Genomic DNA, 13,026 nt, shown 5'->3' on the forward strand with positions numbered 1-13,026 from the left:
AGATCAGCACTCTGATTACAGGAGACCTGCTTAAACCCTGTGTAGAGTCGCTGTATTTTCCCTTGACTGTATGAAGAGGAAGTGATCAATAGAAGAATCAAATGTCAGGAGCAACAGGTTTTTCCTCTGATCAATGGGAACGGATCAGAGCTTAGAGCAGGAATGAAGACAAGATACTATTGAGAGATTACATCGACATCATTCAGTGGCAGTTGCTCTCTGCGCAGACTTCCTTTCTCCCTAGCTCAGACTCACAAAGATTCTTCAACACACGTCACCGGTACAGAGAAAAAGCCATATTTCTGTAAAGTTACATCATTTTTTTTATCTGCACATCTGAATAATTGGAACCAAAGACAATAGCTTTTTCGTCCATTGTCCTCGCTGTGTAAAATGTCCTGTCCTATTGTAAGAGAGCAGTTTGTCAGTCAAGAACATTTGCTGAACAAAGGAGTAAAGTGTGTCTTTACTGATATACAATACACCTCTCATTGTGAAGCAGACTGGCACGCAAATACAACCACATCCCACAATAGCGCCGTCACTGTCACATACACAACATACAGAGCATACACATAAACCACACTACGCTCACACGAATAGTACCTGAAATACTAGACTTTTAAATGTGCATGTGCGTTGCAGGCCTTCTATACCAAGACAAATACAGTCTGCTTCCAAGATGTAGTAATGCCAAAATTTAGTAAGTAATATACCTTCTGCTGAGGCAAACCAAATTTTATTTATTTTTTATAAATATATATTTTAAATTCTGTAATTTAAATACATTTATTGTCTAGTCCTTTCAATTAGCAGTACGGGCAGGGATGTCAGCGCACTACGGATATTGTAGCTAACCTGTATATCGAGTATGTGACGAGCTAGGCAGCCCCTAGGGTCAACAAATGGGGTGGGAACAATTTTTTTACGCTACCCTCGCTTATCACCACTCATGATTAAAAATGCTGCAACACACTTACAAGTATGCAAAGCTGGCAACAGAGTCCCTTTGAAATACTGCTGACGGCAGTTTAGCGAGGCGGCTTCCTTGAAAGGCAAGGTTCACCATGCCTTGCCATGTGGCCTTCTGATTTTCCCAGCTAAAATAGGGTCTGCCTAAGCCCCCCTTGGCATTGCCAACCATCCCAGACATCCTGACACTTTCCCCAGGGAGAGACACCCAGAACAGGTGAGAGACTCAAAATAAGGGCCCCTGCCACCACCGGCCACACAAAGTGAGTGAAGACAGGCCCTTTTGTAGGAGAGGGCTCGGAAGGGGATTATTATTGTTTTTGGAGAGAAAGAAGAGCCCTAGGTCAGCTGGCCCCAGCCCCCACCCAGAGGCCTGCGCTAATCCGTGCACAAATGCCAGCCGCCTTGGCCAAAAGCCCTCTCCCCTTCCACCCTGCTTTGAAGAGATGATACCCGAGCTCACCCACTGCTACCCTCGCTGCACTGTGTAGTGGGCCATAAAACAGTGAGATGACTTTGGATGAGGTGGTACTCAACTTTCTTCGCACATTTATAACACACCTACTGTTTACCTTGAACGGAGCACAACCCACTAGTCAGAGTGAGACCACTTAAAGCTTCTGGTGCCACCAAAGAGACATATGAACCTCGCAAAGGCCCCTATAAAGTCCTGGCCATAGAGCTGGACAGTATGAGTGAATGAATCGGTCTATCTGCTCTTAATTACTCTATCTTCCTCTCTGCTTGTGTCTGGCCCTGTTGGACAGTAAAATGAGACAGGTTAGTGCCAAGCTTTTATTCCTGTCAGCATCTGTTAATTATGGCCGGGACTGTTGTAATTAAAAGAGGCACCCTTCTACCTCCACGGCTGGCTTTGCTCTGGCTTACACAGCCACATGACTCAACCGGCAGATCATGGAGAGGCAGAAGCGCAGCCACCTGGCAGCAGCCAAGCTCTTCGGGAGAACCGGAAGAAGCCGTAGAAAGGGGGTGACATGTTGGACAATGAGAGGAATTTTCCATCCATACAGTCACGAGCACGACATGCTATCTCAGCTGAACTTTTTAAGGGCTTAAACCTGTGCAGCAAAGGGAGACTGTTTGGATACTGCTGTGAAGACGCCTTCACAGAAGAAAAAAGAAAATCTTTATATTTTACACATACGATTGAAATTGTCATGGTGTGTCTGTGTGGGTAAAGTATAGATGGTTGCCATAGGACGATTCCCTGGTGCTTGCTGGAAAGGATGAGCCTCTGTTGGGAATTGGGGGTAATTAGGTTAGTGGGTTGTCAGTGTCAGGAAATTGAAAGACAATCCTAATCAGATTTGTGTTTCTAGGGAATCAAATCATTTATACAAGTAGAAGAAAATCTCCATTCTACTGTCACATGATGATACAGTTTACTGTCCCCCCCCCCCCCTTTGCATTGAATGTGAGGTAGAGGGGTTTGGCTGTGCAAAATAAGTGGTGAAAATCAAGAAGATATTTTGCATAAATCCACTGCTGAATTCCTCTTTGTTAAATGAAGGCCCCTGCTTCCATCTTACATCATCTCATTTTGCCCCCCCCCCCCCCACACTCGTTCACCAACCGACCTCCAATCACGGTGCATGGGACACATCCCAAACTCATCCCCTCCAAGAGCACTTGCTGATGGGCAAATTGTATTAGGCTCATTTGCAGTGGCCACACAATGCCCAGGTTTGACACTGTCCTCCCTGTTATAAAGTGATGAAATCATCAAGGAAGTGCTCTGGCTGCGGGTGTTGTTCGCTCAGAGGACGCGGGCGGCTGACAAATTAACTCCTCCTCCACCGCAAGCATTTCATCGAGCCTTTCTCTCATCCCCCTTTAGTATTACATTTGTTTGGGAGGTTACATTATGCATACAAGGTAAATTGAAGGGATTCTCCTCCTTGACAGGATTAAGATATCAAGGATATTTAGGCTGCAGCGGCGCACAGGGCCAAATATGGGGATACAGGATATAAATGTTGGCATTAGAGCTGCAACGATTAATCGACGAATCGATTATTAATCGATTATTAAAGTAATCGACAACTATTTTGATAATCGATTAATCGTTTCGAGTAATTTTTTAATAAAAAATTTCGAAATTCTCAGATTTCAGCTTCTTAAATGTGAATATGTTCTGGTCTCTTTAATCCTATTATGACAGTAAACTGAAATATCTGTGTGTTTTGGACATAACAATACATTTGAGGACGTCAACATGGGCTTTGGAAAATGTATCAACATTTTTCACCATTTTCTGACATTTTACAGACCAAAACACTAATCGATCAATCGAGAAAATAATCGACAGATTAATCGATTATCAAAATAATCGTTAGTTGCAGCCCTAGTTGGCATACAACTGCATTAAATAACCAAATACCTGCCCGGTGCTATCAAATAAATAGAACAGCATAGATGAAATATTTTAACTATGTTGAAAATTAATAGAATAGAAAAGACATCCAAATGGAAACATTCTTATCAAATAATGAGATAATAAATAACTTATGTTATGATGAGGCCGGCTTGACATTTACAGTATCAGTGTGCAACCTGGCCCCCTAGCTGTGGCTGGGGGTGATAAGGCCTCAGTGCTACTCCTGTGAAAGAGGGGTGAAATAAGGGTCTTTTTATGGGAAAGCAATACCAAGTTATCTATCTGCAGCGTGACAGTGGATGTTGTGTACGGTGTCTGTGGGACTATGTATTTGCTTGTTGGCCGGTTAAGTTTCCTCTCTTGGATACCGAATTGCACCTACCTGAGCTCATACACACCCACACACACACACACACACACACACACACACACACACACACACACACACACACACACACACACACAGACAAGCAAAGAGGCATGTAGCTGGCAGCTAATTAGTATGCAGTCTGCCTCAACCCAAAAGCTAAATAATTAGAGGGCCAGTCTGTGAGATCATTGACCCTGCGTTAAATATTCATATGTTTAGACCTGCTCTGGGCTCAGCTGTGTCACAGTAGACCAGCCAGGCATGGACCGCATATGGGAAGGCAGCCGTGCCTCTGACACATCCGCACACACTCATACATACAGACATACTGAAGTGCATGCTCACACAAACATACACACTGACTTATGCCACTATGTAGTCCTTTTACAATGCTGAAACCAGAAACCGGCACTCACACTACTCCTTTTACACATGATCTAATGCATAAATGTCAGTGTCATCTCTGATCATCATGCCACATGTTTTGTTCTACTGTACTAGATGGAGGATTTGTTTTAAGTATCTTTGCATTGTTTCTTTTGAATCACAATTAATCTAAAATTTGCAATTTTTTTCTAATTGATTTTTGAGTGTTCAGATCTCCCCTTAAAATCTTATGTGGAAAAAAATACACTCATCTCGTGTCCTTCTGTCGTTTTTCTACCCAGGGGTTCGTCTGGACCGCGTGCGAGGGGGCAGACAGAAGTACAAGCGGAGGTTGGACAACGACAACAACCCGTACTTGGGCTTAACGCTCCCCCCTCCCACCAAAAAGCCTCGTGAGTATACTGCTTTGTCACTTACCCATTGTCTCACCCCGCCACCGCCCCTCTTCTGTCAGACCAGCACGCAGGTAAAACTGAGGCAAATTTCTTCACCAGATTCATGCGTCATCTCAGCCACGTTAAGACACCTAAGAGTTAATTTCTTAGACATAAAGTCAAGGAAAAATTGAAAAACTCTATGAGCAGATGACCGATAATAAACAATGACAGAGTGCTCGAGGACACTTGTGTTTCATATTTACACACATACATTTAGTTTTTTCTCCAGTATGCAGTCTGTAAGGATCGTACCAATTCAAGCTCCATCCATTGTATAGTATAATGAGAAAGAGAAAGAAATAAAGAAAGTGTGACAACCATTCCACAATTTTACCAACATCCAAATATTTATCAGCTCGGTGCATCTTTGCGTTGACATGACCCCTTGACCTCTGCTTTTGCTTTTGACACCCCGTCTCCCTTCCTCCTCTCTCCTCAGTCACAAAGATAGTGTCACACCTGTTGGTGGCAGAGCCGGAGAAGATCTATGCAATGCCTGACCCCACCATGCCGGAGAGCGACATCAAGGCTCTCACCACGCTGTGTGATCTGGCCGACCGCGAGCTGGTGGTCATCATCGGCTGGGCCAAGCACATCCCAGGTACAACACAAATCATCTTGGCTTCCTTTCTCCTTTATTCTAAACCTGCCCGCTCTATTCTTTTTTTTACAGTTTTATTTCCCTCTGTCTCAGGCACACTCTGCCCAAATAAAACGGACACTCACACACACATGCACATCATTAATGGCAGCAGATTATACAGCCTCGGGGTGTGTGGAGGATGGAGTGGGGGTGCAAAACTGACATAGCTGTGCAAGAAGAAAATCAATAGAGTGCATCTTAAACCTCTGCATTGAATGGTAATGGGGGGAGGGGCACAGACCAAGTGCAAATGTATGTTGTAATCACCAGGGAGATTGAGAAAAAAGTTGAGAACCTGCCCAGTCAAACAAGACATCATATCACACACAGACACACACACACGTGAACACAGAAAAGCGCGAACACACACACATTGAATTATTGATGGGCATAATCATGTTTCTTTCTTGCCCCCATAGGCATTCTGATAGACGAGGTATAAGAGGCTGTTGAATATAAGGATACAGCACCTCACGTCAGCAGAGATTTTGCTTCTTTTAAGAGTTTTTCCCCTGATTTTGACAGAGAACACATTGTTTAGCCGCTCTTTTTTTTGCAACCAAGGCAGATTCTCCTTGATCTTGAGCTTGACCCCCATAACTCTATAACATTACAGTGGTGTAGGCATGGAGACGTAACAAACTAAATGAATGTGTCCCTCGGCGGCACCCCCGTAACCTCTTCTTCTCATCAGCATAACTTGGACAGGCATAGAGCTGTTGGCATAAAGGAAATGTGCGACATCACTATAGCACTGATACACACACACACATACACACACACACACACACACACACACACACGCACACGCACACAATTAACACACACGTACACACACATGAATACAATCAAAAAGTGTGTACATGCTTTTGAGTCATATTATAAATTATTTCAGAAGAAAATCTTCAATCCCATTTCACAGACGAAGAAGATTTATTTATTTTCAGTAAGGTGAAGTGGACTTCAACTGAGTTTGTGCAGGTGCATTTTGTGCTGAAAAGGTATTAGACTACTTCTCAGAAGGAGGGGTATTAATCAGGTACAGATCTGATCGTAAGGAGATTAGAGATGGATATACACCCACTGCCCCGGCCACTTGCGCATCTAAACAGTTTTGGAACGCTCCCCACGGGCCCTGCATGGTCAGCAGACTGAGAGTTTAACAAGGAGCTTAGTCAGGACTGGATCACGACTGACCTGATAACACACTCTCATCGTTGTGACCCAAAAATTCACAAAAACACAGAAACGATGCCATTCCTGTACTTTCTGCTGAGTGTATACTGCAAGCATCCAGGAATTACCATGACATACATACGTTTAGATAGAGTAGAAAGAGTAGGACATCTATTTTCATCTGAAGCAGGCGTAGTCGCTATAGCAGCACCCACACTTTTGTCTATTTATTTATGACCATGATTTATGATTTTTCTCCGTACATCTTTACACAGCATTTAATATACAGTCAGTGTTAAGGGATGTACTATGTTGAAGTGCATCATCATTTTAATTTGTGTACACTCTGACTCGGATTTTCTCTCATAGTATTGAAGCATTGTTAATCAGATTATACTAACAGGTATTGTACATGGATAGATTCATTAGGTTAATGGGATTTGCCCCATAGATTGCAGCATGGGGACTAGTCATTCTGAATGCGTTGATAATGATCATTTAACCCAAAACCTGAAGCAGTAGGTTAAGCCTGATCTGTTCCAACTGTGAGCTAGTACCTGGAACTGTACGGATGCGCTAAACAATGTACTCCACCTTAATGATGGTTAAGTTGATTATTCTGCTCTGCTTTTGTTTAAATACTCACAATCACACTTGTGCTTTTGTTTTATATTTGGTCAGTTTTTCAAACCTATATCTAAAAATCAGACATAATATTTTTAGATTAAAAAGACAATTTGACTGGATAAAGACTTTGACTCCAGCTGAGTGCTTGGTCTGTGTCTGTCCCTTTGGTGGTGTCTGTATTAGGACAGTGGGTGTCCTCTGGCCATGAAATGGCTGCATAATTGAGTTGTACATGGCTGAACCTGATCAGAGACGGTTCACTGGTTGAGCGAGACTCCATCCACTAACACTCTATGCAGCAACGGTACCCCAGGGCAACCTCCACGCTCGCTTCCTACAATATTTCTCCCTCCATCCGCTCCGGGACAAGAAAGGAACAGGGGGGAAAAGCTGCTGATTGCATTTTGATAGATTTTCGCTGCCTTAGGCAATGGAATTAAAAAGATTAACAGTTCATTATGAAGTAGACCACATTGATTAGGGCCATTGACAGATGGGCCAATAACTAAAGTCCAAATGTAACAATTTAAATGTCAGGAAAATTGGCACTTACCTTCTCCCAATTGATTTTTAATTTCCCCTATTCTCAGCTAACATTTGAAAACGCGTTCAAAAGTGGCATAATGTGAAGTAGAGTGGCCCTATTGAGTTTTAATTGGAAGATGATTAGAGGATATCAAAGCTCTATCATTAGTGTCGATGGTATCTTTGCCTTACAGGGTCCAATGTCAACTTTGTCATCCCGGCTCTATTTAGCATACCATGAAAGGTCAGTGTGTCTAAAGGAAAGGCTTTTCAGGTTTTACAGGTTTTTGTTGTCTGATTTTAGATCAATCAATAAGATCAGGTGCACTTGTTACTTACGTTTATCGAGGGAGGTATTGAAGGCTGGTGTCACCTGTCAAGAGATTTTCACAGTTTTGCGATTTCCAGACCGCTGCTCTGAACCTCATTCTGAATCTGCCTTTGATGAATTGATTATCAGTGCGGAGCTTTTGGACACTAGTGTCACTGCTCCAAATAGCACCATGAAGCGGAGTGTGACACGGCTGTTGCCTGCGGGGGGTAGGGTCATTAGTAGCAGTGTTATAGGGATGCTGACAGATGGCTTGTTGCTCCTAAGGTGCTAACAACCTTTGACACACATAGCAGTCCACTGTCCACCCCTCTGGCCCCCTTCCATCCCCATAAAGCTGTGCTTCACTCTGTCCAAGAGGTTTAGGGTGGAACTAAGTATAATGACAACTTCAGTACACTAGAACCTGTTTACCACCTTGACATTGCTACATTTCTCTATAAGCGGCGGTATACCAGTGTGATCCCCCTTGGCTACCTGCGACCCACCCGCAGTGGGAATGTCATGCTTTCATATGTAAAAACTGCCATGCATGCTGCTTATACAGGAGGTAGTCACTGTTTGGTGTTTGTCAGCTCCCATCCCAGCTTCCCGGGCCCAAGTGTTTTCAGCTGGGAATTCTCGGAAGGCTAAAAGGCCAAGCAAACATTGACTCTCTGCTACTGCTGCCGCTGCTGCTTTGCTGGCACATGATAAAACATATTTTTACTTTGGCAGGGCACCCCTTAAATGTATGACATTACATATGCTTATGTCTTAACTTCGTTTCGATTTTGTATTATTACGTTTAAAAAAAATCAAACGTTACCCTCATTTGTTATAGCATTTTGCAATTATGTATGAAATCAAGCCAGATTAATCTAATGAACTACTCTTGTTTGCATTGTTCTATTCATTACTGGTGTTTTGGGAGTATTCATCATGGGCGCTTTATTGGATTCCAGCTCATCAGCTCCGCTTTTGACAGACAAGCGCCTGGCATGTTAGTTGTTAGCATGGAGGCAGCGATGTTAAAAAGAGATCGCGCCTCTTGTATGTTGTCGTGTTTGTGTCAGCTCAGCCCCTCACCACCATAATCACCCATCAGCCCACCCTCCTCCAGCCCCCTCCGGGCTCCTGTTTTCTCTTTGCCATTAAATTGTGAAATCTACTTACTGTGTTGCCAGCCTGATCCCACTCAAGCTGCGTAATCTCCTTGTAATAGAGTGTGAATACTGCCCGGCAATAAATCAGCACCTCATCAGTGCACTTTATTAAATATAGACACCAACAGACAGCTCTTAGTATATTCAATTTACCCTCTGACGTAGGCTTCAACACAGGAGATAAAGATAGATTGAGCAATCAGGTGGATACTGAGGCCTGAACCCCGGCAGGAGAGCGGCAGGAAGGCGGAAAAGCTGCGGGGAGATTGAGATGGGGGCGTATTGGAGGCAGACAGGCAGTCAGGAGCATGCAGGGCCAGAAAAGGGACATCTGCCAGGCAGGGTGGGGGAGGGCTTTGTTTAGTTACTGTGACACATGAGCAGGTACATCCAGCATCACAATTATGCTTTTGCACTGTTCACATTGTCACCAAGTTACATCTGAACCAACTCCTGGGTCTTAAACTAAAGCATTGGTAAAGAACTTTAAGTCGTGTTAAAAAGAAAATGTTGTGTAGGAAATGTTATATGCTGATGCGCCTTTAAGTGATCTGCAGCAGGCCGCCATCCCTCATTAAGCAATGTTGCTTGATGGCAGCAGAGATAAATTGTGTGTAATTATGGCAATGATTAAAGCCTGATTCGTCCTGGTCTTTGGGGCTAAACAGAGATATGTAGCGTCACTATTGGGCAGTGTGGGACCCTGGGGAGGGCTAAAGACCTCTACCTCAGGGTCATGAGGTCATAAAGTGCAGATTAAAACAAGGGGATTACATTATTTAACGTTCTTCAACCTCATAATGTTCACAGGCTACTGGTCAAATCACCATTCAACCTGCTACTTACCATGGGATAATGGGCTGGTTATCATGTTGAAAGAAGGCAGATAGCTGACCCTCCTGAAAGACAGCGCTGGAGCGTGAAAAATAACAAGATTATTTTCAATCTTCTATCTCTTAGTCAGAGTCAATTTAGTTTTGCATTGACATGACGTCAAATATAAACACAGCATGTGTGTTATCAAATCGTTGTCCAGGGAAAATCCCCAGCAAACTTGAGCTGTTTGTATCGTACATGTGGCTGGACTTCAGGTCAAATTATTTATGTCAAGCGCAACAATTTATTACCAAGCGGCTATTGATTGGGTCTGCCTGACGCTGTCATGTAAATTCAAGAAAAATCATGGTCGGCAGCTGCACACATACACACAAATACACATACACAGATCCACGCAAACAACCCTGTGCGCGAGCACACACACACACACTCACACACATGCACACGCACACCATTATCAGCTGCTCAAAATTGAACTTCATTCCTATATCGGATATACATTTTACACTGTAGTTTGTCACTCTGGAGTGACAGATCAGAGGAATACAAATCAGAGGTGCATACATTTTCCTTTTGTCCTTTTTTTCTTTTTTAAGTGTCATCTGAAATAAAAAGCTTTGATATAGAATAAGCTTATGGCAGCACGATCATTCAGTTCAGTTTGAGGCTACAATAAAAAAAAAAGACGTGCTGAACCCCTGGGGTCCTGTTAGGGCCAGTTTTACTCCAACTGGAGCCCGGAGAGCACTTGAGTTGGCTGAGGTGAGATTGCCGCTGGGCAGAAGTCTTCAGGGCCTGCTTGTCCTTCTGATAGCCAGCCATGATAGATCAGCCCCTGTCCAGCCAGAATTACTCTCTTTCCTCTTTCTATCTCCCTCTTCCTTTTTCCCCTTCTCGCTCCCTGCTGCTACTGCTGCTGCTCTCGTTCTCTCTTCCTTATCTCCCTCCTCTCTGGCCCATATCTTCTCCTCTCTTTTATCCTAATTTCTCTCTCTCTCTATCCCCTCTTTCCTCTCCCTCCCTCTGTCTGCTCTGTTGTCTGATTGAGGGTGAGTTACGAGGGGGCTGCAGCTGGAGGGGGCCACCGTGCCTCGTAATTACATCTCTTTTTATTACCCGCGCTAATGGCCCTCGGGGAGAGGGAAACAATAATAAATTAATAGAATATGAACTCCAGCTCAACAGAAATCTCCAGCATTTCATTTTGGACCGGTGCACTGGCAGATGAAACGGCGCTCTGATTAATCTCTGCGAGGGGGTTTGAAGCAGCCGTGTGTGTGTATGGGTTTGGGCTGCCCCCTCCTGCCCAGAGCCCAGGGCTTTTTGGGGAGATAAAGGAAGAGATGATGGTTTTGGCTGCGGTTGCTGGTCTTGTTTTCACCCTCTGAGCTATGAATGATGGTGTGCTGATGCAGTTAGTGGTCACTGGGTTGTGTCTGTGTCACCTACTGTATATTTATTTGTTGTCTTTAGTCTATATTAAACTGATTTTTATTGAACATATTCTATATCTTGTTATTTCCGATGTGGAGTTCCCTTTGAGACACGTGATGTAGTGAACAAAGGCAAACTCTGCATAGTTATTATATCTGAAGTCCTGACACAAAAGACTCTCAGACAGAAATCAGCAGCGGAGTGGAATAAAGCCCTTCAAGCGCATAGACAGCCCTCTCGGCTTTGGTCAATATTGTGTCATGTTTGGTCAAACCCCCCGCTAAGGCAGTGGGCTGGAAATGAAGATGTAAATATTGATATTTCATTATAGGAAATCACCCACTCCGACGGCACTTAACCGAACCACCTTCAGAGTGCGGGCGGCCGGAGCGCAGTGTGACCTGCGGAGTCGGGAAGTCACTTCATTACTCGATTAAATTGAGTGGAAAAAGGCAAGGCAACGACACAAGATCCCATTTGGAGCGATAATTTAGGCCCTGAAGAGAGGGGATGGAGCAGGGCAAAAACACCACCTCTCCATCTCACAACACTGGATTAAATTCAAGGACTTTTAGCGTCAAAGGTAATTGTAGGCTGCTGGGGCTGCGCGTGTGCATATGGCTGAGAGGTGTCGGCTGTATCAGAACAACTCTAAAGCCTCTCCAACAATCCCTGAACAAGGCCTTCACACAGGCTGTCACATTGGGAGCAGGGCTTTAGTTCCGCTTCAGTCCTCCTTCAGCATTAAAAGGCTCGACAAAGCGTTGCCTGTGATTGCGATGCCAACCTGATGCGGCAATCAAGACTGCTCCCCACGCTTGCATGACAATTTCCCCCTCTGGCCAGTCCACATTCTGTCCGACTTAATGGCCACGTATGCAGACAAGGAAATAACATGACAAAAAGATTTTAAAGATGGAGCCAGGATATGTGTAATGGCTCAGGCTTTTACAAAAAATAATGGCTTATTGCGTCTACTGATAATAGTCAAGTGTTTTGAGTGCTTTTGGCAGTTTGCTTTGTTGGGTCTAATTTGGACTCTTCAGGCCTCTGACCAGTCCAGCCGGGCACCAGCACATTTCTGTTAGCACTCTATTCTACTGACTATTGATTCCCCTTCAAAATGTGAAGACCCTCACATTCTGATCCCAATCTGTTAATTAATGTATCCTCCAGCTCTTCCCCTGCAGTGGTCATCACCACGATAAGGGAAATTGAACACTCAGGTACTACTCTCCCCTGCTCTTCTTTTCTCTCTGCCTGTCTCTCTCTCTCCGTCCTGTTTCCTTTTACACTTTCTCTCACGCTTCCTCATCCTGTCTCTTGTTCTTCTCAACCTGCACACGTGTGTGGGTGTAGGTGTGTGTGTGTGTGTGTATGTGTGTGTGTGTGGGTGTAGGTGTGTGTGTTCACGGTGTTCAGGCAGGATGAGATAAAGATCAGTCGGTGGCCGCACCCCGGAAAGATCATTTATATCTAAGAGAAAACGTGGGGCATATGTGTGGTGAACGCCCTGGTCAATACCATAATCTATCGCCTCTTAATCACGCAATGGCAGGTAGCGTGACCACAGCAAACTTGTAAGAGCAATCATATTAATCAGGGGCGGAGCTGAAGAGCCTAATGTGCTGTCAGTATTGAACGCCTGCAGGCGCACTGTGCAGGAGGCGGGGAGGTGGAAGGGAAGTGTGTGTGTGTGCGTGTGTGTGTGTGTTTGTGTGTGACAGCTGAAGGGTGGTACGTA

General features: G+C 44.3%; 1 protein-coding gene across 1 annotated transcript in view; it reads left to right on the plus strand.

The window, feature by feature from the left end:
- Nucleotides 1–13,026, plus strand: part of esrrb (estrogen-related receptor beta) — a gene marked incomplete at both ends in the record, with an annotated part of 37,853 nt that overhangs the window by 21,283 nt on the left and 3,544 nt on the right. The window contains 3 exon segments of the mRNA XM_080042698.1: nt 4,409–4,524; nt 4,527–4,593; nt 5,004–5,165. Coding sequence (XP_079898824.1) covers nt 4,409–4,524; nt 4,527–4,593; nt 5,004–5,165 — 345 coding nt within the window.

This window comes from Ammodytes marinus (genome assembly GCF_949987685.1).
Source record: "Ammodytes marinus genome assembly, chromosome: 15".
Lineage (NCBI taxonomy): Eukaryota > Metazoa > Chordata > Actinopteri > Uranoscopiformes > Ammodytidae > Ammodytes > Ammodytes marinus.